Source organism: Symphalangus syndactylus, chromosome 7 (genome assembly GCF_028878055.3).
Source record: "Symphalangus syndactylus isolate Jambi chromosome 7, NHGRI_mSymSyn1-v2.1_pri, whole genome shotgun sequence".
Classification (NCBI taxonomy): domain Eukaryota; kingdom Metazoa; phylum Chordata; class Mammalia; order Primates; family Hylobatidae; genus Symphalangus; species Symphalangus syndactylus.
In genome coordinates this window covers 97,966,181-97,993,104 of record NC_072429.2, presented here as the reverse complement: position 1 = coordinate 97,993,104, position 26,924 = coordinate 97,966,181, and the positions used below count along the sequence as shown (strand labels likewise).

Sequence of the window (26,924 nt, the reverse complement as noted above, 5' to 3'; positions counted from 1 at the left end):
TTATAAGTTAGAACACATTATTTACTTAACTAAAACCAGGTTAGAATATTTTATTTATTTACTTCATTAGCAAAGCCTAAAACAAAACCAAAATGAGCCTTATTCTGGCACGTTCCAGGTATTGGCAAAGCAGCTGGCTGAAAGGAACTTAGTATGGCAATATTTGAAAAGTAAAACTCAAGTTAAGGTCGACAGAATTAGCCCAGAATTATCAAAAATCAATATTTCCTTTGTCTTTAAGAAACTGTTATTTCATTACTGCCCTCTGCCGGTGGTATCATTTCCCTTTAATTTTCCCACCATGCACTAAACCTTCATAAAATTATTTCTGATCTGCCTCTATATTTAAACCACCCATAGCTAGAAATATCCTAGCCATCTGGAATTCAAGCCTTTTAGGAAATAAATTGTGCTTCAATGTAGAGCTCTGCATTGTTAAAAGCACACCCTTTCAGGTTATGTGATTCTGACTGTGTGTTACTCTGCACCTTTCATTGCCTTTACACTATTTTACAAATCAGTAAATTATAGATAACTGATAGCAATGCAAAATAATTATTGAATGAAGGTACGCAAATTCTGTCAGGTAGAAGTTCACTTGATCTCATTTCCCCATTAAGGGAAAAGCCAGTTTGTTCATTTCCAAATCTATTTTAATACTACTGATCAACAAATGCCTCCGTTTTTTAAATTCTCCTTTGATCTAGTTGTAACATATGCCTGGTTCTCTCATTAATGATGAGTTAAATAAAATCTTTAGCACTTGTCTAACTTATATTTCTATATGAGAGTTATGATTTTACATTTAAAAATTATTCTTTAACAGACTGAAGCCAGACTACATTTTTCCCCATAGAGCAATTCAGAAATGAAATATGTACCTGCAAACAATAGGGCTATGCCCAAATGGCAAAAATAATTTCCTTTGGACCAGCCTATATTTACTGAATACCTATCATACACTAGTTATGGTTCCCTGCTGTTAGGAACTTCCAAATTCATGGGGAAGGAATCCTATAAATAGTTAAGACTATTTGCAGCATGATACAGCAAAAGTGCTATGGTTGTGCTTAGAAGGGAGTAATTAATTGGGAAGGGAGGGGAGATGAAAGGGATGGGGAGGAGGAAGGGCAAAAGTCAGAGGGAGGTGAAAATAAAACGGAAATATCCTCAGTAAAACACTTAAACTCTCACACATTAACAGACAACTGAGTCTCACTTATTTACAAAACAATGCAATGGTATAAGAATGACTCCCATGTATACTGAACTGAATAAATGGAATGCAAAGGCTGTCAGTAGAATGAGGTTTCTTCTAGAGGGTATAGAACAACTAGGAGAAGGGGCAGGTAGCAAAGACTGATGTGAATTTCACCCCTAAGTGTTTTATAAAGCAACTCCTCTTTTGGCCTATATGAAAGCTACTACACAGCCAACTTCAAAATCTGCACAGGATCACAAGGTTAATGTCATTGGGTCTTAAACACAAAAGCTATGAGTTGCAAAAATAAAAACTCACATAGAAAATGTATATTATTTTCTAAGTAGAAAATAAAGTAATACTTGTACCTTTTTGATCCATATAAAACATACTTTAAACAAATTATGAGACAGTCCATATTTTCTAGTGAAGTTCATCTGCAGCCCAGTATACAACCCGAATACTTTTTGTATATTAATTTACTACTTACTAATGAAGCTACTATTTACTCTGAATATCAGTTTACTTTTACTATACAAGCAGTAATAAAATGCAAAAAATTTGACCTTGTGCTATATAAATGAGGGAAACTGGTTACCCTTAAGGCTCAAGGGATTTCTCCCTCTGGCTTCCTTCCAGAATCTGGGACCTTTCAAAGGAAGTAAGCAAAGTAATTTCCTGTTGCTATTGCAACTGTTTCTGACTCCTAACATCACAGCTTGCAGGGTACATTTCAATGTGGAAGGAGAATAATGAAACTAGGTAAAGAATTTGCTTCTAGCTTCAGAAATGCATAATCATAGGTTTGCAAATTTTTACCTTGAGAAAAAATTTAAAGTGGATTCCATTAGCTAGGATGTTGAGATTAAGGAAGGAAAAGAAACGACTCAGAAAAACCTTACATTTTCAATCACTGGTTAATATAGGGTACTATTGTGAACAGAATAATTCATACTTAAAATCCACATTATGTTTTAAAGTTTACAATGTACTTGAGGATACAGTGTTTAATTTAATCTTCACAACAATCTTAGTAAGCAGGTAAGAGTATCTCCATTTTATAGGTGACAAACCAACACTAGGCCAGGTGCTGTGGCTCACGCCTATAATCCCAGCACTTTGGGAGGCCAAGGTGCAAAGATCGCTTAAATGTAGGAGTTCAAGACCAACCTGGGCAACATAGTGGGACTCTGTCTCTCAAAAAAAAAAAAAAAAACCGCACACACAAATTTAGCTAGGTGTGGCGGCTCATGCCTGTAGTCATAGCTACTAGGGAGACTAAGGGAGGAGGATCTCTTGGGCCCCAGTTGGTAGAGGATGCAAGCACCACTGTGCTCCTTCCTGGATGACAGAGTGAGATCCTATCTCAAAAAAAAAAGTAAAGAAAAAAAGAAACCAATACTCAGAAAGGTTTACTTGCTCAAAGTAACATAATTTATAATGGATGAAGCTGAACCCAAAATATAAGCCTTTATATCATTCATTTATTCAGCTGTAGTTGTTTATATGCTTACTCCTCATTCGAAGTTGATTCACTGTAGAGACTTTGATGCATCGTTATAGTTCTACGCACAAAAAATATGCAATAAATACTTGTTAGATGAATAAATGAATGATTATGCTAAAAAGGTAGAGCAATAAAAATAGGAGAACGGCAAAGAAATACTGCAAGGTGGTGCTTTAATAAAGATAAATTTGAAAATCAACTAACACAAAGTAATTTCATGATTTGAAAAAAGAAAAAATATTTTAAACATATATATATGCTTTGTTTTGTATAAACATTTAAATATACACCTGTATTTAAATATCTGTAAATTAGTTACTATCCTAGCTAGAACTTGACATCTCTAGTACTTGAAAATATTGTTTTTACAATAAGATATTTATTAAACTTTTTGGGGAAAAAAATTAAAATGCATATGGCAAATAGTTTACCACACCTTTCGTCTTGTGGATGTATGTGTTTGTATCTCTAAATGGGAAAAAAATCAATATATTTTAAGAAATTAGTAGGATAAAAAAATTCTCTGCACTACAAATGTCACATTTTCAAAAGGCAATGTCCTTACAACTATCATAATCCTTTAGAAATTGTTTGCATTATGATTAAAAAGTACTTTGTTCCTATGTTCCCACAACTAGTTCGTATGGTAAAGAAATCAGTAAACTTACTTTTATGCATAACATCTTTAACATTTGCTCCCCTTTCTGGGCTTGTGATTAAATGTAACATTTTGAAATCCCAAAGTTCTGAGAAAAGCATAAATCCTTGTCTCACAGCTGCTGTTTGACTGTGGAAACACATGCATTTTCTTTTCAAGCATCTACCATCAAAACTCCCAAAGGGCTTGGACTGGAGAACACCTGCATCTCTTCATTTAGTTCCAATAACAGAGACTAAACTCCAAAATTACAAAAATAGACGCTCTGTTCAGCTGTAGTTACATTTTACCCCTAATTCCCGTGAACAAAAATGCTAGGAGCATGAAATCATTCAGGCAAGCTCTGTCATCAAGAGGATAAGATTTTTTGCACCAGAAGCCCAGTGGGAACATGATAGAAAACTGGCAACAATTACAGATAAAGTACATAGTAACGTCCTCAGGGAGGAAAGAGGAAATGTAATAAGATAGATGGGTATAATTTTTACACATTTATGCCCAAACCACAAATGTGAATTGTCTTTAATTGCTACAATATATAAGCATTCTTACTCATGTGTTCTGTCAAAAATACTAAACATATAACTTCAAGGCAATTCACTTATTTCTACATTAGGAGCAGAGTTTTTTGAAACCAAAAAAGATATTCCCTACAAATTAAAACTTACAATATAAAATACTGTCTCCATTTTTAAAACTCCTAAACGATATATTCTAACCAACCAACTCCAAATGGTGAAACAAAAGAGTGTGTCTGTTTGCTGGTATGTTTTAATCAAGACAAAGAACTACCTTCCAATGTAACAGCTAATTTACAGAGATTAGAATTATAATTGTGGCTTTCCTTTCCAATAACAATGATCAAAAGTTTCCCATGTGCGATGGGTAAAATTTTAAATTATTTTTAATTTATCACAATTTGGTAAAGTTAAAAAATTTATGCTACTTAATTCTGAAACAAATTATACAAGATAATAAAAAGACTGGTTTACATTGGCATTACATTTAAAGATATGTTAAGAGGAACACTTATTTTAAATTATTTTAAAATAACATCATAATCATATAAATCTATTTTTCTTACCTTAGTAAAAAACGTTATTTTTAGTTCCATTATATTAAAAGCAAAAATAGCATGTGCATCTGAATTGCACAAATGACTACAGCTAAGCAGATACTTTAAAAGGTATCATCTTCATTAATGGTGGACCAAAATCAATTAGGTGAAATTTCATAGAAATAAGTATAAAGCTTTCCACGTAGGTTCATAAACTAATGTAGACATATAAAATATGTAAAAATGTCTTAAGAGTAGTTTGTGTGAAAAAGATCCACGGTTTCCAAGTAGCATACAAGCTCAAGACAAATAGCAACTGAATAGAAGTTCCCTACACAAATCTGAGAAGTATATATATTGTACTTTGTGGCATGTGGAAGACTGTGTTAAATTTTGGAGTAACATTTTAAAGAAGATATTTTCAAACATGTAGTGGAAGTAGTCAGTTTGACAATCTGAAGACAAATCATATAGAAAATTACTGAAATAAATTTATGATGTTTTGCCTAGGATATTTAATTGGTGGGGTTGTGGAAGCTTTTGTAAAACATCAACCATGTGCAGGGAAGAAAGAAGGCAGAATCAAGGCAGTACTGAAATTGACAGTATTAAGAGGGAAATAGTGCCATTATTAACTGAAAGAGTGAATAATGAAGTATGAAATAGGGAATAAAAAATTATGCTGAGTTTAGTTTTGAATGTGTTAGGTACCATTAAAATATCCAAAGAAAATATTTAAGAAGCAGCTGAAATTTGCAGTCCAGATCTCAAAAGAAAATAAATGGACAGAAAGATATAAACTTATGGTTGGTTGCTGAAAACAGATGTATTGATTAGATCATTCAGATACAAAGACAGGGTCAATAACATAATCTTGGTAACAACCTACATTTAAGGAACAGAAGAAAGAAACATGTTCAAGGAGGGGAACAAAGCAAGGAAAACCAAGAAACGACATTGTTCTGGTGTCAAGAATTGTTAGGGACCTAAGATCATACACTACCACAGTTTCATGAAGGCTGCAGAAGACAAGGATCCCAAGTCACAGATAAGGACTTTACTACTTATGGCACAGGAAGCAACACCAGTATCAACATATTTGCATCAGTTCCCTTTGCCCACAAGTCTCACAGAGGTGATGGTATGCAGGTCTGTTCAGATGGCTGCCTGTACATGCAGTGAATTACATAACAGGAGATGAACCCTAAGTTAAGGAACCAAATGTTTTATAACAGTAAGCATGCTTTCTCTTTGCTCCAGAATAAGACATGATATTTGTCTTCCAAGGTTGTTCACTATAAGAACATCTTTGAATAGACAGTCCAGAACTAAGGGCAGTCAGTGCCTCCATTCACAAGAAGTGCAAAAACAAAAAAGACCCATCGATCAGCAGTCCCCAACCCCTGGGCCATGGACCTGTACTAGTCTGTGGCCTGTTAGGAACTGGGCCACACAGCAGGAGGTGAGGAGTGGGCAGGCAAGCAAGAATTACTGCCTGAGCTCTGCCTCCTGTCAGATCAGCAGCAGCATTAGATGCTCATAGGAGCACAAAGCCTGTTGTGAAATGCACACACGAGGGATCTAGCTTGCACATTCCTTATGACAATCTAATGCCTGATGATCTGAGGTGGAAGAGTATCATCTGGAAACCATCCCCCACCACCCAAGTCCATTGAAAAATTGTCTTCCACGAAGCAGGTCCCTGGCGCCAAAATGGTTGAGGACCACTGCTATAGAGACTTGTCTCTGAACACCTAGAAGCCAAGAGAGACTAAGGATTGAATAGAACGGGTATGATCAACCATAGCAGTAAATGCTGGAGACTAAAGAGGATGAATACCACATGAAAGGAAGGGGGGAAAAAGCTAAGAAAGGTAAGATAATATGTGTTGTCAGGTACATTTCAGGCTGATATATTATTTCATGTCATTTATAAGAATAAAATCAGACCAGGAAATGGAAGGTATAGTCCAGTGAATAAATAATCTAATAGTAATTAGAACTGTCTTACAGAGGAAGATATTGGTAGATATTTTCTCTAGTGGTAGATATATGCAGAAGGAAAAGGAAGAGGAGGAAGAAACAGAAATAGAGAAAAGAAAAGGAGGCTAACATGTATCAAGAATTGATTATCTGTCAAATTTATACCCTTGAACATCTGTCATAAATGTTCATTTATTCATTCATTCAACAAATGATTTCTCATGCATTCTTTGTGCATTCATCAGTGATAGGCCCTGGAGATAAAATGGTAAGCAACCAGTGATTAATTCTGCCCACATGGAACTCACTGTCAAGTAGTAAAGACATATATAAATATACACCGTCTTAACAGCTATGAAAGAATGTAAGAGAGGTACTTAATTAAATTGAGTGGCTTGGGAGGGGGTAGGGAAAAGGCAGAGTCACAGAAGGCTTCCTTGGAGAAACAGTAGTTGAGCTGAGATCTTGAGACTGAGCTGGAAATAAACAGGTATAAAAAGGGTAAGGATGGTTGTGAGAATCCCAGACAGAAAAAAACAGTATATGTAAATACATAACCACCACAGAGAACATCAAAAAAGGCCAGCAGAGCCAGAGCAAAGAGAGAGCAGGAGACACGTAAACAGAACTCCTAACACTGGCTTAGAAATTGAAATGATGGGCCAGGCGCAATGGCTCACGCCTGTAATCCCAGCACTTTGGGAGGCAGAGGCAGGTGGATCACGAGATCAGGAGATCGAGACCTTCCTGGCTAACACGGTGAAACCCTGTCTCTACTAAAAATACAAAAAATTAGCCGGGCATGGTAACAGGCGCCTGTAGTCCCAGCTACTTGGGAGGCTGAAGCAGGAGAATGGCATGAACCTGGGAGGCGGAGGTTGCAGTGAGCCAAGATCGCGCCACTGCACTCCAGCCTGGGCGACAGTGTGAGACTCCGTATCAAAAAAAAAAAATAGAAACTGAAATGATGGCCTAAATTCTTTTGATTCTAAGCTGATAGAATTCATGGTCATTTTATATTCCTAAATAGCAGACACTCCAAAATTTATTTACACATTAATATCATGATTAACAAAGACTCAGAACTCTTTAGCAAGCAGAACCTGCTATGAATCACAGGCAAAATATAGCATAAGAAGAGCCAAAGTCTACATTAAAAAGACAAGGGAGTCCAGGCACAGTGGCTCATGCCTGTAATCTCAGCACTTTGGGAGGCCAAGGCAGGTGGATTACGTGACGCCAGGAGTTCAAGAGCAGCCTGGCCAGCATGGTGAAACCCCATCTCTACTAAAAATACAAAAATTAGCCAGGCATGGTGGTGCACCTCTGTAAGGCATGAGAATCATTTGAACCCAGGAAGCGGAGGTTGCAGTGAGCTGAGATCACGCCCACTGCACTCCAGCCTGGGCAAGGTTCTGTCTAAAAAATAATAATAATAAAAAATAAGGGAAGAAAATGTTTAGAACCTCATTTTTATTTTTATTTATTTTTGAGACAGGGTTGCGTACTGTCACCCAGGCTACAGTGCAGTACGTGATCTTGGTTCAGTGCAACCTCTGCCTCCCAGGCTCAAGTGATCCTTCCACCTCAGCCCTCCCAAAGTGCTGGGATTACAGGGATGAGCCACTGCACCTGGCAGAACCTATTTTTAAATGTTTTACATATGTCAGTTATAGTCACCAAGTGCTTCTACCTATGAAGGAACCAGAGAAGCATCTACTTCTCTATTTGACCTGTTGTATCTATACAAACCTAAGAAATGTGTCATTAAATGGTTCCCCTGAAAAGTAACCATAAATACAGAATGTGTGCTGGCATGTTGTATTCTAATAAGAGCCTTCAGCTCTTTTGCTGTTAATCAGAGTTAGTCAAGGGCAGAATGCAATCAAGGAGGGAAGAGGGAGAAGTGTAAAGGGAATTGCTGAGACTTCAAAGACAAAACAATGCTGTAAGATCATGACAGTGTGGCTCTTTTGACAGCGCTTAATATAAAGTAAAAAAGGAGATCCTTTATGTTAGGAACTTCTAAGACTGAAGGATACAGTGTTTAGTGAGGTGGATTCTAAGGTTAAAACAGAAAATGATAAACAGCCCAACACCCAACATGGTGGAAAAATGTTGTATAGTTAGAAGTTCCAAGTTCTAGTTCAAAGACTGACTTGCTAGGCAATTGGACAAGTCATTGAACTTCTAGGCATCTATTTCCTCCTCTGCAAGACACAAATAATATTTTCTCTGCCTAAAACAGTTTTGATTTGTAAGCAAATAAAATAATTTACACAAACGTGACATTTTAATTGTAAAGTACTGTTTTTATAATGAGTTTTACTAATACCATTAATATTTCTCTCTGTCATAATTCCAAATCCCCACTAATAAAGCTGTCCATTCCCTCACATTCTCAAATCACAGTCAAAAGGCTGCCTAAGTAATTAGCTCCTCTCAAAACTCACTTCCTAATTGACTTTTACATAACATCTGCAACATTTGCTGGTCCCCAGTTTAACCACCCATCCCCCTCAATTTGAGAGTATATGCACAAGACCAGCTGTCGTCCACACGTCATGCCATGACCCAAAAAAAGCCAGTTAGTATGATCATCATTCAAATTCTATAAGCCCATGAGAAAAGTTCATTAACAACCTCACCTGGACATCTATCTGTTTGTGAAAACACAAGCAGAGACCACTCATGCTTCCCTTTAACTGTTCACCTAAAAGATTTAACCACCTAACATCTTTTTCTTCCCTTAAGCCTCCGGAAAGATTCCTGTCTCTATTCCATTAGATGCTTCAACTTCAAAAACCAAAGAAAAGTAAATGTAATCATCAGTTACTTGCTTATTCATTCAATAAGTATTTATTGTTAGCTTATGTGCCAGGTATTGGTCTAGATGCTGGGAATACAGTAGTGACCAAAAAGAGACAAAACGTCCTGCCCAAATGAAGCATAAAATTCTAATAGCAGGGGAAACAATCAACAATATAAATCAGTAACATACATTGTATGGTAGATTCTGATAAGTACTAAGGAAAACTAAAGTGTAGAGAAATAAGTAAGAAGTGTCAATACGTGTGCAGGAGACAGAGAGAGAAATTTAGATACAGTGGTCAGGAAAGTAGTTGCTGAAAGTATAATATTTTTGTAAAGTCTTGAAGGACTGTTAAGGAATTATTAATTTTTTCATTTAAGATTTACTTACGATTTGTCTATAACATCAGTCATACTCACATATATACATATACACCCAAATTAAATCTTGTTATAAGAACATAAGATTAATTCAAATTATTTTAAAACTGGCATAAAAATAGTACTTATGAGCTCTCTAAACCATATCATAAATACCTAAGCCATGAATGTGGGTGGCAGTTGTAAGGTGGATGAAAAATTTAAATTTAAAAATACCCTAAATAAACTATGTGAATGTAGTTTTAAGTTAAAATATATTACATTTTAGGTTCCAAACATACCCGAAGGAATATTTTCAAAGCATTAAATACATGATCACATTAAAATTTTACACACAAATCCATAAACATACCACTATCCATAACACTGATGTTGCAGATTAGATGAACTTCCTTAACAGCAAGAAAAAATTAAAACTTTGTAAATATTATAGGTGTCACAGATAATTTTTTCTTATACCAGTTTACTTTTAGAGCCATATAAAAAGTTAAAAACAAAAATAAATTTTTGTGACCCTAGAAATGCATTTAAATTATAAAAGATAATATATTGTTGAAGAACAGATTATTTAAATACGCTTGACTTATTAATTTATTTTCATTGTATATATGGTAAAATAAATATTAGGAGTTCCTGTCCAACTCAAGAATAAGTGGCAAGATTCTAGTAAGATTGATCTCTTCTTTGGTATCAAAATTGTAACTGAATGGTCTGGTCATTTTAGTATCATCTTAAGTTTATTATTTGAAAACAAAAATTACTATACGGGTAATTCTATAAGGAAGTTTACTAAACAATATATTTAAGGAACATGATTAAATAGGCATTAACAAAGCCATGATATTTATCCACCAATTCCTTCTTCCTATAACCATGTTAGACAAACCACATAGGCCAAATCTGACCCACTTCCTGCTTTTATAAATAAAGCGTTATTGAAACACAGTCACATCCATTCATTTAAGTCTTGTCTGTAGCTATTTTTGTGCTACAACAGCAGAAATAGTTGAGATAGAGACTGTAAGGGCCATAAACCCTAAAATATTAGCTGTCAGGCCCTTTAATAAAGTATTTACCAATCCCTGTCTTAAAAGATTGGTAAAATCTTTTCTCTATAGGGAAAATCCTACTTTGGATCTGGGAGTCATTGTCTAATCATTCGTTCTTTATGGTTCCATACCCATTCTTACCAGGCTGAAATCTTACTTTTGAGGTGTGCTGTCCTTAGAAGCATGCTGAGAGACAGCATCCTTAGACTCACCTTTCAAATATTAATTTCCAGTTTTCAATGTGGATGCCACTCAACTGCAAATATTACCATAATATACTCATCTTTCAAATGTTTTGTGTCCCTGTATATATTCACTTGTGCACTGCTTTATTCAATATTCACTTCTACATAATCTCTGCTCAGTTAATTGCAAATCTTTTCATAGTTTCTACTTGAACATACTAGTGCTGAACATACTTTCTATAAGCTACAGTACTTGTTGAATAATGTTAATGAAGCTCTACTCTAAAGCAGCTATTTGAAACTACTCACTGGCCAGTTACTTCTAGAGAGAAAATGTGGACCACCTATCTTTTAAAACAAATGTCTATATTACTATCATGTTGCTAGCCTCATTGACCGAACACCCTGACTTTGCTAACCACATACTGGCTAAGTGAATTCATGGCTGATAGTGATCTCTACCTATCATACATTTTTCTTTTCTCAGTCTTCATTGATCCTTCCGATACCTTCTCTCAACATGAGAGGTATAGCTCTGCTATTACAGTGTTGAATAAAATGAAATAGATTCTATTCAAAGTGCTACCAGAAAAAAATAAAACTCTAAGAAATGAGATAATGACCTCTGAGATTTTTTTCTCAGTTCTACCATCAAATCTTTTCATTCCTAAAAAACTACAGAAGGTAAAAACACCAATTTACACATGACAAACGGTGGGTTACAAAGTGCTACTACCCCAAGAAAATATGCATTATAATGATATGCTATATTTTAAAACTCAGTTGTTCCTTATATATACGAATCTGAAGTTAACCACTATACACACAGCTAAATTCTCTCATATAAATAACATCATTATTATTTATAAACACATTTCAATTAACAAAAGTGATACCAAAATTCTTCATTTGAATTTTGAAAAAGCACAACTGCAGAGTAAGCAAATTGACAAAAATAGCTAAAAAAAAAAAAAAAAAAAAAAAAAAAAACAATTTTAAAAGCCTTTCTGGAAAAAAAAATGCAAAACAAGGGAATAATGATAGGTTTGTACTTACTGGAATTGTGGCAGTAGTCAATATATTGTGGAACTTGGATTGTAAAGGCCATCAAATCTGGAGCTAAGAGAGACTCTGGCTTTCTACTCTCATTGAGCCACTTGGTGCTATGAAGGTCTTTAGTGTCAGAAGGACCCTGAAGCAAGGGAATCAACCTCTCTTTTCCACTATCAACTGAAAAGAAATATTTATAAAACAATAATAAAAATAAAACATGAGTCACTTGAGAATGTTTGATTTTAAAATATACTAACACCATAACATTTCAACTTTATTTGATAATATTAGCTATACATTTAATTATACTGAGTCTCATAAAATGTAAAGCATTTTTAACTCTTAAGTTTTCATATTTGCTAATGAATGCAGAACATGTCCAGAAAAAGTTTATAAAAGGAAACAACTAAACACACTGTCTTCTAAAAATTAAATAAAATCTGGACCTTTATAAACTTACCTTAAAATTAGTTTGCACTGAAAAAAATCACAAATAGTTTTAAAAATATATTATGAAATAAAATATTGGTAGGAAGGTAAAGTCATTTACAACCAAAATTTAAAAACAACTGGGTCTCCTATTTAATTATATTACAATAACAACTTTTTAATTTAAGTGTCATATTATATACATATATATACACCTCCTATTCCCCCAAAAAGTATAATAAACATTCCTTTAATTTTTCTCCCTCATAACCATTCAGAAAACTAAGTGTTTTTCCCTAAATAAAAATTTGTTAAAGTCAAGAAGTATCATCCTGGCACAATTAGAAAAATATCTAAGTAAAAATTTAAAACGTCTGATTCATAGGAACAATGAGTAAATTCTTGTTTCAGTAACACTCCTTGTAAAACGCAAGGCCAATTCTCCTATACAGGCAATAAAGTTTTACACGGTCCAGCTGCACATACCTGGGGCTTTGGCACAAATTTTTATTGATCCCATGGTCCCAGAGGCACATTTGACCAATGATGTGCTGCAGTACTTCAATTCAACATTCTGGATTGAGCCCTCAAGAGTTGGCAGGGGATTCTTAGATTTCACACCTAATAAAAGAAAACTGCAAATGTACTAGCCGATTGAATTTAAATAATTTTTATACTCCTTCACCAAGGCATTTAAACTTAATTATACTTTAACTGTCTACCTCAGATGTTCTTACAGTATTTGTGTTAGGTTTCATAGTTTAGTGTTTCAGAGGTGAAAGGATGCAAATTTAAAATAAATGGGCTGAACTCTCATAACTATACTTATGCATTCAATTCTTGATTAGTCAAGCTCAAGAAATAAAAGTAAATGCACGAATACTTTTTAAAAAAACAAGAAATAGTTTTAAAAATCATATTTGGCTTTAGAAAACAGAGTAAGATTTTTCTTTTTGAAACAAATTTAACTTATAAAGTCGTTTAATTTAGGCGAAGACTTTCTTTTTTATTTTCTATTTTTTTTGAGATAGAGTCTTGCTCTGTCACCCAGGCTGGAGTGCAGTGGTGCAATCTCAGCTCACCGCAACCTCTGCCTCCCAGGTTCAAGCAATTCTCCTGACTCAGCCTCCCTAGTAGCTGGGATTACGGGCGCATTCCACCAGCCTGGCTAATTTTTGTATTTTTAGTAGCACAGCGTTTCAGCATGTTGGCCAGGCTGGTCTTGAACTCCTGACCTCAGGTGATCCACCCAACTCGGCCTTCCAAAGTGCTAGGATTACAGGCATGCACCATCATGCCCGGCCTAGGTGGAGACATTTAAACATAAAATTACCCAAGTAAGCCTTGGCACGGTGACTCACACCTGTAATCCCAGCACTTTGGGAGGCCGAGGCAAGCGGATCACGAGGTCAAGAGATCGAGACCATCCTGGTCAACATGCTGAAACCCTGTCTCTACTAAAAAAAAAAATACAAAAATTAGCTGGGCATGGTGGCGCACACCTGTAGTCCAAGCTGCTCGGGAGGCTGAGGCAGGAGAATCACTTGAACCCGGGAGGCAGAGGTTGCAGTGAGCAGAAATTGCGCCACTGCACTCCAGCCTAGTGACAGAGAGAGACTCCGTCCCAAAAAAAAAAAAAAAAACCTACCTGAGAAAACAGATTCTCTGAAATATTTTGGTCAGGTGAAATGAGGAAACAGAAACAAAATACAGGTTGAGGATCCCTTATCCAAAATACTTGGGAGCAGAAGTGTCTTGAATTTTGGATTTTGTTGAATTTTGGAATATTTGTATTATATACTTACCAGTAGAGCATCCCCACTCTGAAAATCAAAAATCAAACATGCTCCAATGAACACTGCCTTTGAGAGTCATGTTGGCTCTCAAAAAGTTTCAGATTTTAGAACATTTCAGATTTTGAATTTTCAGAGTAGGGGGTCACTCAACCTGTAGCTCAAATAGTTCCTGGGTTAAAATACAATAGCTTATAAATAAAATTCACATGCTTCGTATAGATAAAAAGGAGGCAAATAAATTTTTATAAATTAACCAAAAAGTAGATATTAACATCTTTATTATGTACTACTTGCTAAAGGATATAAAAGCACAGAAGGTAATAATTCCCATAAATAAATGGTTGGAAAACGTAATCAAAAGGGAGAACCTCATTTTGATCCTTAAGGGTAGGTGAGAATTATACAGGCAAAGAAACCTTAAGAATATTATACTGACAGTATGGACAACCACCACTAAAATCGTGATGATAGTGATGATGATGATAATAATGACAATTAACTCTAATCAATTAACATTTACTGAGGACTTAAGTATGTGTTATGTACATTATCTCATTCAGTCCTTACAACAGGCCTATATTATAGATATTATTATTATCTTCACTTTACAGATGAGGATACAATAGATTAGAGAAGGTGACTAATTTTTGCCCAGAGGACAACAGTTACTATGTGAAAGATCTAGGGTGTTTAACACAATCTGATCCCATCACAGAAGATTTTATCACTCATTTTGCCAATTATTCATGAAAACCCACCAACGTAATTTCACTTCTTTTTCCCTCTCCATACTTTGGTTAAATAATTCCATCCTTTGTTTTTGAAGCTTCTTTAACTATGTATGAATAATTAAGAGGACCATACACTTTCTATGAAAGTTGTATTAAACATTATTCTAAAATCCTTGACTTTAGGGTATTCAAGAAGACTCATAATCTCTCAAAGAAATTATGATTCAGTCGTCCTGAGCTATGGCCCAGAATTCTGCTATTTAACAAGCACATTAAATGATTTGCAAATGGTTAGAGAATGTTATCCTGAGAAATACCTTGTCCCAAATCAACCCTTATGATATTGTTTAGCTTTGTGTCCCCACTCAAACCCCATGTTGAATTATAATCCCAAGGTTTTAAGGGAAGAACCAGGTGGGAAGTGACTGGATTATGGGAGCAGTTTCCCTCATGATGTTCTCATGATAGTGAGGGAGTTCTCACAAGATCTAATGGTTTATAAAGCATGGCACTTCCTCATTCGTTGGCAATTCTCTCTCCTGCCACCATGTGAAGAAGGTACTTGCTTCCCCTTCACATTCTGCCATAATTGTAAGCTTCCTGGGCCCTCCCTAGCCATGTGGAACTGTGAGTCAATTAAACGTCTTTCCTTTTTAAATTACCCAGTCTCAGGCAGTTCTTTACAGCAGTATGAGAATGGACTAATACTTGGAGCTATTAATTTGCTAATTTTTATTTTGTCTTTATATAATTGTGTACTGATTGGTTGCTATTTTCCAATATTTGCCACCTGAATTGTGTCCATTTGAAATGGTACCCATTATCCTCTGAGAAGGAGTTCTAAACCTATGGTCTAGAGCATACTTTAAGGAGTTCATTACACCTATGAAATGGTATCTAAAATGCTGTATATTTATGCATTTTAAAGCATTTTTTAACAGATTCTCAAAGTTCATGTCTCAGGAAATTTTAATGTCTCAGAAAATTAAATGATGCCAAAAATGCTAATACAATCATCATCATCGTAGTAGTAGTAGTAGTACTAGTAGGAGTAGTAGTAGTAGTAGCAGCAGCAGTAGTATCAATAATAGTAATCATAGCACTTAACATTCACTGAGCACTTACTGAGTGCCATGCATGATGCCTAGTTTATTTTATTTGTTCAGCACACACAAAATAATCCTTAGGAGCTATTACTATTTTCATTCTATATATATATATATATTTAAAAAAGGATTGGAGAAATAAGGATTTTGCAAAGGCCCAAGTCAGAAAGTGGCAAAGCCTGGATCTCATTTTTCTTTATAACAAAGGATGCTGAGCTACTCTATTTAACATCTACTGTGGTTGCAGGGAGCTATAATCAATGGATAACTTACTCTGTTCCAATCACTATGTTAGATGATGAGAGAGAAAAAGAACCTAATACCCTTTCCTCCCCTGGCTCTCAAGCCTTAAGGGTCAAACTCTCATTCAATACCAATTTTTCAAAAGAAATACAGGAAACCTATATAGTAGTCAGCACACAAGAGCTACTAAAAGATTCTCTAAAGAGTCGTCAATGGTGTTCAGAACCAAAAATCTGAATTACTTTCCGGTATATACAAGAGCAAAAGAATACGGATAGACCAAATCGGTTTCTTTAGAATTATTTTATAACATGGCTTCTTTTACAGTTTCCAAAACTTAATACTCTACCTTGAATCATAAATAATAAGTATTTCTTAATATCTCATACATGTTATATATAAGACTCTTATCATAAGTTGTCTGAAACATCTTCTGATAACAATCTTGGCCAGGCACAGTGGCTCACACCTGTAATCCGAACACTTCGGGAGGCCAAGGCAGGAGGATCACTTGAGGTCAGGAGTTCGAGACCAGACCGGCCAATGTGGAGAAACCACATCTGTATTAAAAATACAAAAATTAGCCAAGCATGGTGGCGAGCACCTGTAATTCCAGCTAATCAGGAGGCTGAGGTACAAGAATTGCCTGAGCCCGGGAGGCAGAGGTTGCAGTGAGCCGAGATCGCACCACTGCACTCCAGTCTGGGCAACGAGCAAGACTCTGTCTAAAAAAAAAAAAAAAAAAAAATCTTATATACCTATATAAAGCACTTTGATTTAGACAACTACAATCAAGAATACAGTTCGACACTTTTAACTTTACATTTCTGAAGTATTTTTAAATTTGGTTTAACAACTAAAAGATCATGATGTCATAATTTCTCCTTAAGAAAAGTTTTTTATAATTTGTTTTTAGTGCTAAAAGCTCAGATTTTTATAAGGAAGAGATTTTTATATAAAAGTTATATTCATCTCTTGATAGACATTCATATCAAATAGAGAACAGTAGCTAGTAAAAATAATCATAGTTTCTTTCCACTCTACCATCAAACTGAAATTATAAAATGCCCCAAATATGAGCAATAGAAAGGCAGAAGGGAGTACAGTCTTGACATTATACAACTCAGGGCACCACTCACAGAAATACTTCTCTCAGAAATTGTGAAAAGAAATTTACTACTAGGGAAGCAATGTGGTGAAACAAAAAGAGCAAATAAGCTAAAACGTGGCTTCAGATATAGGCAGCATTCCTTACCTTGTAATACAGTGGCTTAAGACTAGTCACTATTTATTATTGTTACTTATGGAGGCCAAAATAACTGCAGTTATTGTTCCAGGTACTTAACTCTGAGAACTTGGCTAAACTTTATACAGAACTTAATTTTGAAAGAGAGTACAATGCTTTTGTAGGATGTAAAGAAAGCTGACATGAGTCAAAAGGACAATCACAAAGATAGTGAAAATACCCACATTTGAAAACATGCATTACAAAGTATTCACATATTCCTTTACTCAAATCCTATTGTCATAGTCCACTAGAGGAAAGAAAGAGGTATCCCTAAGGTATTGCAATTGACATATAAGTTATAATGCACTGTCAATATAATAATCTAAAAATAATTACCAATTTTTATAATAAAATTAAATATAGAATAATGCACTGCTATTTTCCTCCACTGTATTAGTCCATTCTCAAGCTGCTATAAAGAAATACTCGAAACTGGGTAATTTATAAAGGAAAGAGGTTTAATTGACTCACAGTTCAATGTGGCTGGGAAGGCTCGGGAAACTTACAATCATGGTGGAAGGGAAGCAAACATGTCCTTCTTCACAAGGTGGCAGGAGAGAGAAGTGCCAAGCAAAGGGGGAAAGCTCCTTATAACATGATCAGATCTCCTAAGAACTCACTCACTATCACAAGAACAGCATGAGGGTAACCACCTCCATGATCCAACTACCTCCCACTGGGTCCCTCCCACAACACATGAGGATTATGGGAACTACAATTCAAGATGAGATTTGGGTGGAGACACAGCCAAACCATATCCTTCTACCCTAGCCCCTCCCAAATCCCATGTCCTCATGCTTCAAAACACTCATGCCCTTCCAAAACTCCCCCAAAGTCTTAACTCATTTCAGCGTTAACTCAAAACTCCAAGTCCAAAGTCTCATCTGAGACAAAGCAAGTTCCTTCTGCCTATGAGCCTGTAACTTCCTAGACACAATGGGGGTACAGGCACTGGGTAAATACATCCATTCCAAATGGGAGAAATTGGCCAAAACTAAGGAGTTACAGCCCATGCAAGTCTAAAATCCAATAGGACAGTCATTAAATCTTAAAGTTCCAAAATGATCTCCTTTTACTCCATGTCTCACATCCAGATCACACTGTTGCAAGAGGTGGGCTCCCACAGCCTTGGGCAGCTCTGTCCCTGTGGCTTTGCAGTTTACAACTCCTACTCTTGGCTGCTTTCACAGGCTGGCATTGAGTGTCTGCAGCTTCTCTGGCTGCATGGTGCAAGATGTCAGTGGATCTACAATTCTGGGGTCTGGAGGACAGTGGCCCTCTTCTCACAGCCCACTAGTCAGTGCCCCAGTAGGGACTCTGTGTGGGGGCTCTGGTCTCACATTTCCCTTCCACACTGCCCTAACAGAGGTTCTCCATGAGGGCTATGCCCCTATAGCAGACTTCTGAGTCGACATCCAGGCATTTCCATACATCCTCTGAAATCTAAGCAGAAGTTCCCAAACCTCAATTTTTGTCTTCTGTGTACTCTCAGGACCAATACCACGTGGAACCTCCCAAGGCTGGGGGCTTACACCCTCTGAAGCAACATCCTGAGCTCTACCTTGACCCCTTTTGCCCATGACTAGAATGGCAGGGACAGAGTACTAAGGCTGCACACAGCAAGGGAGCTGGACTCTGCACCCAGCCCACAAAATCATTTTTCCCTACTAGACCTCCTGGCCTGTGATGGCAAGGACTCTCATGAAGGTCTCTGACATTCCCTGGAGACATTTTCCCCATTGTCTTGGTGATTAACATTCTGCTCCTCATTACGTATGCAAATTTTTGCAACCAGCTTGACTTTCTCCCCAGAAAAGGGGTTTTTCTTTTTCTTTTTTTTCTTTTTTTTGACGGAGTCTCACTCTGTCGCCAGGCTGGAGTGCAGTGGCATGATCTTGGCTCACTGCAACCTCAGACTCCCTGGTTCAAGTGATTCTCCTGCCTCAGCCTCCCAAGTAGCTGGGATTATAGGCATGTGCTACCATGCCCTGCTAATTTTTGTATTTTTAGTAGAGAAGGGTTTCTCCATGTTAGCCAGGATGGTCTCGATCTCCTGACCTTGTGATCTTCCCATCTCAGCCTCCCAAAATGCTGGGATTACAGGCGTTAGCCACCGTGTCCAGCTGGGTTTTTCTTTTCTATCGCATAATCAGGCTGCAAATTTTCCAAACTTTTATGCTCTGCTTCCTCTTGAATGCTTTGCCACTTAGAAATTTCTTCTGCCAGATACCCCAAATCATCTCTCTCAAGTTCAAAGTTCCACAGATCTCTAGGGCAGGAGCAAAAAGCCACCAGTCTCTTTACTAAAGCACAGCAAGAGTTAACTTTTCTCCAGTTCCCAACAAGTTCTTCATTTCCATCCGAGATCACCTCAGCCTAGATTTCATTGTCCATATCACTGTCGGCATTTTAGTCAAAGCCATTCAACAAGTCTCTAGGAAGTTCCAGACTTTCCCAGATCTTCCTGTCTTGTGAGCCTTCCAAATCTCTAGGAAGTTCCAAACTTTCCCACATTTTCCTGTCTTCTTCTGAGTCCTCTAAACTGTTCCAACCTCTGTCTGTTACCCAGTTCCAAAGTAGCTGCCAAATTTTCACGTATCCTTATAGCAGCACCCCACCCTACTGGAATCAATTTACGGTATGAGTCCATTCTCATGCTGCTATGAAGAAATACCCGAGACTGGGTAATTTATAAAGAAAAGAGATTTGATTGACTCACAGTTCTACATAGCTGGAAGGCCATCACAGAAGGGGAAACAAACTAATCCTCTTCACAATACAGCAGGAGGGAGAAGTGCTAAGCAAAGGGGGAAAAGCTGCTCATAAAACTATCAGATCTCCTGAGAACTCACGCACTATCACAAGAACAGCATGAAGGTAACCACCTCCATGATTCAATTACCTACCACCACGTCCCTCTAGAACTCACTATCACAAGAACAACATGAGGGTAACCACCCCTATGTTCAATTACCTCCCACCAGGTATCTCCCATGACATGTAGGAACTATGGGAACTATAAATCAAGATGAGATTTGTGCAGGGACACAGCCAAATCATATCATCCTCCTAGTACTTTTCTGAAAAATATCAACTCCTAACACATAATCTCAGTCCTGTGGTGTACCATTAAACCTAATTTTTTTTTTCTTTTTTTTAAGAGACAGAGTCTCACTCTGTTGCCCAGGCTGGAGTGCAGTAGTACAATCATACCTCACTGTAATCTCGAGCTCCTGGGCTCAAGTGATCCTCCCATTTCAGCCTCCTGCGTAGCTGGGACTATAGGCATGTACTCTACCACATCTGTTTTTTTGTAGAGACAGGGTCTCACTGTGGTGCCCAGGCTAACCCTAATACTTTTTCCACCAATCTTCTTGCCCGCTATACTTCTTTAAGACTCGCTGAGACCTTTCCCTCAGTGTCAACTTTCCAGTGTTCAGTAGACAGCTTATGATCACTTCTGTAGTTATGATGTACATATTAAAAGATGAACTAATGAGAATGATCTGTATATCTCTGTGGAAGTAAAAGATTAAGGAGTCAAACCATATGATTATTTCTGTTCCGCCACTGAAGTCCACCAAAAGACTATTAAGAAATTATTTTAAGGCACTAAACTAACAAAGAAATGAAAATAAAAAGACAAGAACCAAATAAGCCTCTCTCGAACAAGCAAGAGCTATCATCCAAATTTTGAAAGATGGATATCTGATGAACAAGTAGCAATGAGTAGCCTTAGTAGAACAGAGAAAAGTGCCTGTGGGTAATTAAACTAATAAGCAAATTGATCCTGCAATAAGCCCCAGAAATATAAGAATTAAAAAGAGGCCAGGCAGCTCTGAAGGCAGGGATGCAGATGAGGCTAAAAAGATGAGGCGTGGCTAAAATTTTATCTAGGGACCACAGATCGTTTTTCTTAATCCATGTAGGATCCTCTCCTGTAATCCACGCAGCCCAGTAACTACCTGACACTCACCTGGCAGAAGACTAAAGGGTTTACTTTGGAGAGGTTAAACCAGGAGGACTCTCAACTAAGGAATATGAAATACAACCATATGCTAAAAGGGGGGAATTATCTTAGAATCTATGTGGCATACACATACTGGATAATGAGATCTCCCCTTCCTTTACTAAGTACCAGGCTTAGAAACCTCAAGAAGAAAATGGACGGCTTTCTCTCTGTAAAAACGAGCAAGCTCAAGAAAAAGGAACCATGACACGGATAATTGATTATCCTCAAGCCAAAAATGAATTGTGTCCAATTCCCCTACAATCAACAAGTTCCAACCTCACACAGAGGTTTCAGTTATTTTGTACTTCATTCTGCGATATAAAGGATTGTTAAATATTAGATGGAAATCACAAATGTGACAGGCAGATATTATTTTAAAACATAAAGAAAAGGAACATGGGGTAAACAGACAAAGCCAGGAGCAGAAGAAAACTTCAAATAATAATAATAATAATAATAATGATTTCTATCCTCAGAGTACAGAAGATACTGCAGTAAGAAATGAACATTTATTTAAAATATTCAAACAACAAAAACAAGCACTTAGAAATTAAAAATATGATGCTAATTCTCTTTAAATTAATCAAAAGATTGGAAAATAAAGTTGAGAAAATCTCCCATAAATTAAAACCAAAAAATCCAAAGAGAATGAAAATGGAAGAAAAATGAAAAGATCAACATAAGCAATCCAATATCGAAAAACCAAAAGGTCTAGAAGGAACTATTAAAAGAAAATGGGGAAAATAATCAAAAACATAGTTTAAGAGTATTTCCCAAACTGTAGAAAAGGAGTTCCAAATTAAAAGTGTTTATTATGTACCCAGTATTAACAAATGAAAAAAACACACACATAAACTCATACCACCTGAACATCAGGGCTAAAGAGACACTCCTAAAAGCTTCTGACATAAGACAGACAGACACATATAAAAACAAAAACAGGTGACAAACAAAGGTTAAACAATTAGAATAGCATCAAACTTCTCAATAGAAATGCCAAAAGCAAGAAGACAATAATGTGATGCTTTCAGATTTCTGTAGGAAAATCACTCCCACCCTAAAAATCTATATACAGTCCAATCAATTACATATAAAGACAAAATAAAGATTAATTCAGACATGTCAGACCTGAAAAAAGTTTACTTCCTATACTAGAAAGATAACTAGAGAATTTTGCTCCACCTAAAAAAGACAGTAAATCAAGAAAGAGTAACATGTGTGGTCTAAGAAACAGGGGATCCAACCAGAGAAAAGGAAATCCCAGGACAATGATAACAGGAAATTTCAAGACATCTCTATAGTAGGCCTAGGGAACAAACAGAAAAACAGAAGGAAAGAGCATCAAAAAAAAAATGACTCCAAAAATTAAAAGTAATTATCTCACACACCTGAAGGAATTGAGAGAAGATATGTTTATGTCAGAGTTTGGGGGAATTAATTAAAAATAAGTACATAGAACACTAATCAAGCAATAACGAAAAAACAAGACAGTTATTAACTCCAAGACAATTATTAACTCCAAGAATACAAGTTTTATAAGAAAAATAAATGCAATGGTAGCATATTCTAACTCATACATACATGTTTATAATATGTTCATACTGAGTATAGATTTAAGCAAAAACTGTGACATAATTATATTCAAAGATTTAGGAAAAAGGAATAAAAGACAGAGGCTGTGAGTATTGGCCCTAAAAACTAAATCCTCTATGACAGGCAGAATAATGGCCCCCCCAAAGATGTTCATATGCTAAACCTCAGGACCTGTGAACATGTCATATTACAATAGAAAGGAAAATTCAGATTCCTAATCAGCTGACCTTGAAATAGGGAGATGATCCTAGATTATTCAGGTGAACCCAATGTAATCAGAAGAATCCTTAAAAGTAGTAGGAGGAGGCAAAAAAGAAGAGTCAGAGAAAGAGATGTGATGACAGATGCACACTCACAGAAATGTAACATTGCTGGCTTTAGAGATGGGGGAAGGAGGTCACAGGCCAAGGAATTCAGGAAATTTCTAAAAGCTAGAAAAAGCAGGGAAAGGGGTTTTATCTTAGAGCCTGTAAAAAGGAGCCCAACTGACACCTTAATTTTAGTCTGAGACCCATTTCAGTCTTCTAAACTACGTAACTGCAAGAAAATAAATGTGTGTTGTTTCAAGGCACTATGCTTATGGTAATTTGTTAGAGCAGCAATAGAAAACTAATATATCCTCATATCAATAGTAATTATGTAGATAATATCTACATACTCCTGCCTAACACAGAGAATGATTTAGCTTTTAGGGCCAACACTGACTTTCTCTATGGAAAAACATCGAAAATAAGAAAACTGCAACAAAGACTACTATTTAGAAATTTAGAGGTATATATCTAAGAATAAGTTGAAAAGTGATTGCCTCTAAAAAGCAGTGAGGATAATAGGGTGCCAGAAGACTGCTCTTTTTGTTACAAGCCTTGCAAAGCTATAATTTCATAAAATAAAACAAAAGATTGGCCAGATGCAGCTCATGCCTATAATCCCAGCACTTTGGGAGGCCAAGGCAGGAAGATCACTTGAGCTCAGGAGTTTGAGACAAGTATGGGCTACATAATGGGACCCCATCTCTACAAAAAAATAAAAAATTAGCCAGGCATGGTGACACACACCTGTGGTCCCAGCTACTTGGGAGGCTGCAGTGGGAGGATTGCTTGAGGCTTCAGTGAGTCATGGTCATACCACTACCCTCTTGCCTGAGCAACAAAGCCAGACTCTGTTTGAGACAACAACAACAATAACAACAAAAGACCATCCAAACATTCAAACAGCCAAGAGCCATATTGATACTGGGAAATAACAAAATCACAGGAGAGTGTAACTATAATAAAGGTTTCTGAAAGAGAAAAGAGGTAAATTATTTTAAAAGATGCATTAAAGAGATAGTCAAGAGCTTCCAAATCTTCGATACTATATAGTAAGAAGTAAGTATCATCCTTTCAGGGGAAGAATAAAGGGAGAAAGTGAAATGAGGGGAAGATTTATCACATAAGAAGAAAGTGAAAAACCTAAATAAAAGTGGCTTGCTAGGAAATACTAATAAGACAGGTGTACCAAGAAAGCTAGTTAGTTCTAAGATTCAATAGGTTGACAAAGATTGTAAAAATCTCCCTCTGAAAAGAGAAACTTTAAGAGACAGCACACTTAAAAAGTTAGAAGTAGTTTTATTATTGTTGTTGATTATAATGATTTTAACAGCAAAAAACCAGATGTAGTGACCCATTCTAGGGTTAAGTCAAAATATCCAGGTAAAAAGCACTTAGTATTTTCAGCAGAACATAAAATATAACCACTGAAACAACATGAAACAAAAAGTAATCTCAAAAGTGCAACTCACAGTGATCATTACATGACAGAACTGAACTTTAAATATTCACAAGGAACAAAACACAAAGTCTGTACAGTAAGAGCTTAATTTTCATTGTTCTACCCCCACTTGCATCTCAGAAATCCCTGTCCCTATTGCTGTAATCACCAGCAAAAAGAGTCAACAAGCATTTACTGACAAACACATAATTCTTTTTTTTAAACAACAATGGCAAATAAACATCTGACAAGTAAAAGTTCAGCTTCACAGTGACAGAATGATTTTTAAATGCCTCAATGTAAAGCAATACATTCTGCCACCTTCCTTATGACATAATTCTTAATATGAAATAAATACATAAAATGTGCTTCTAACTCTAAAATTGTATGAATCACAATCTCTCCTACATGTCTTTGTCACACTAACCACATACATTCTTAGAAAACTTATTTGCATTACTAATAAGAATTAACCTCAATGACAATGCCAAATGCTGGTGAGGATGTGGAGAAACAGAAACTCATTCACTGTTGGTGGGAATGCAAAATGGCTACAGTTACTCTGCAAGATAGTTTGATAGTTTCATACAAAACTAAACATACATTTATCATACCATTCAGTATTCACGCTCTTTGGTATTTACCCAAAGGAGGTGAGATAAGTCCACACAAAAACCTGCATACAGATATTTATAGCAGTTTTACTGGTAGTTGCCAAAACACGAAAGCAGCCAAGATGTCCCTTAGTAGGTGAATGAATAAACTATGGTACATCCAGACAAGAAATATTATGGCTAAAAAGCAATGAGTTATCAAGCCATGATAAGGCATATTACTAAGAGAATGTGCAAAGGCTACATTCTTGAAAAGGCAAAATTATAGAAATAGTAAAAAGACCAGTGGTTGCTAGGGTTTGGCTGGTGGGGGATAGGATAAATAGGTAGAACACAGAGAAATTTTAGGGCTGTGAAACATTCTATATGATATGATAAGGATGGATACATAACATGTACATTTTCCCAAATCCATAGAATGTACAACACTAAGAGTAAAACCCAAAGTAGGCTATGGACTTGAGTAATTGTGACACATCAGTGTAGGTTCATGAAGGTAACAAATGTATCACTCTGATGGGGGATATTGATATTGATAATAGGGGAGAGACTATACATGTTTTGGGGCGGGGGTATATGGGAAATCTCTGTACCTTCTTCTCAATTGTACTGTGAACCTAAAACTGCTCTTAAACAAAATTAAGTCTTTAAAAAAAAAAAAAAGAAAAACTTAAGTAACTTGTTCCATTACAAGCTTATTTACTTAACTTTGATTGATCTAATATGTCATAATTTCAAATGTGGGAATAAGAACATTTCTGAGTACAAGAGACCAAAAAATTAAGTATTTTTATTTGGAAGGGGACAGAGTTTGGTTCTTCAGAATACTGAGGAACTTATAATTTCTAGATATAGTCTCAAAAGAAGATTCAATAACTCACATTGGCTAGAAAGGGGAGGATCAACTAGATTGTATGTGGACTTCAAAGAAGTGATCTAGTGATCCTATCCAATCCAATCTAGTGATCCTCCCCTTTCTAGCCAATTAACCTATTGCAAATAGGTTAATACAATGCCTCAAATATAATATATGTTCAAGAAGAAATAAATTTTCTCTATCCTTGACATCTTCATTACCAACTGCAGGAAACTGAATAATTAACATACATGTTGGCAGATCATGCCATTTATTTATTTTCCCTCAGGTTGCTTTTAAAGGTTCATGCTTATCTGTAGCACACCAGAGTTTCACCACAATGTGTCTACTTAGAGGTTTAGGTTTGTTTTTCCTACTTGGAATTTAGGATTCTCAGGTCTGAATATTCACATCTCACATCTATTTTGTCAGGGGAAAAAAAGTCAATAAATATTGCTTCTCTCCCACTTTCTCCTTCTGAGAGTCGATAGAAATAAAGAATCTTTTCATTCTAGCATTCAGATCTGTTGACTGTATTTCACATATCACCTCTATTTTCAATGTTGCATTCTGGGAAACTTCTTTATAACCACCTTCCAGTTCACTTATAGCATCTTTGGCT

The 26,924-nt window shown here is 36.2% G+C and overlaps 1 protein-coding gene across 17 annotated transcripts in view; it reads right to left on the bottom strand.

Annotated features, from left to right (window-relative positions):
* The window catches only part of VPS13B (vacuolar protein sorting 13 homolog B), an 897,698-nt gene that overhangs the window by 617,111 nt on the left and 253,663 nt on the right, over positions 1–26,924 (bottom strand). For all 17 annotated transcript variants that reach the window (XM_063642860.1, XM_055286878.2, XM_063642862.1 and 14 more), the window contains exons 18-19: positions 12,801–12,935; positions 11,889–12,062 (exon numbers count right to left, since the gene is read on the bottom strand). In XM_063642860.1, coding sequence (XP_063498930.1) covers positions 11,889–12,062; positions 12,801–12,935 — 309 coding nt within the window. The remainder of the gene's footprint in view (positions 1–11,888; positions 12,063–12,800; positions 12,936–26,924) is intronic.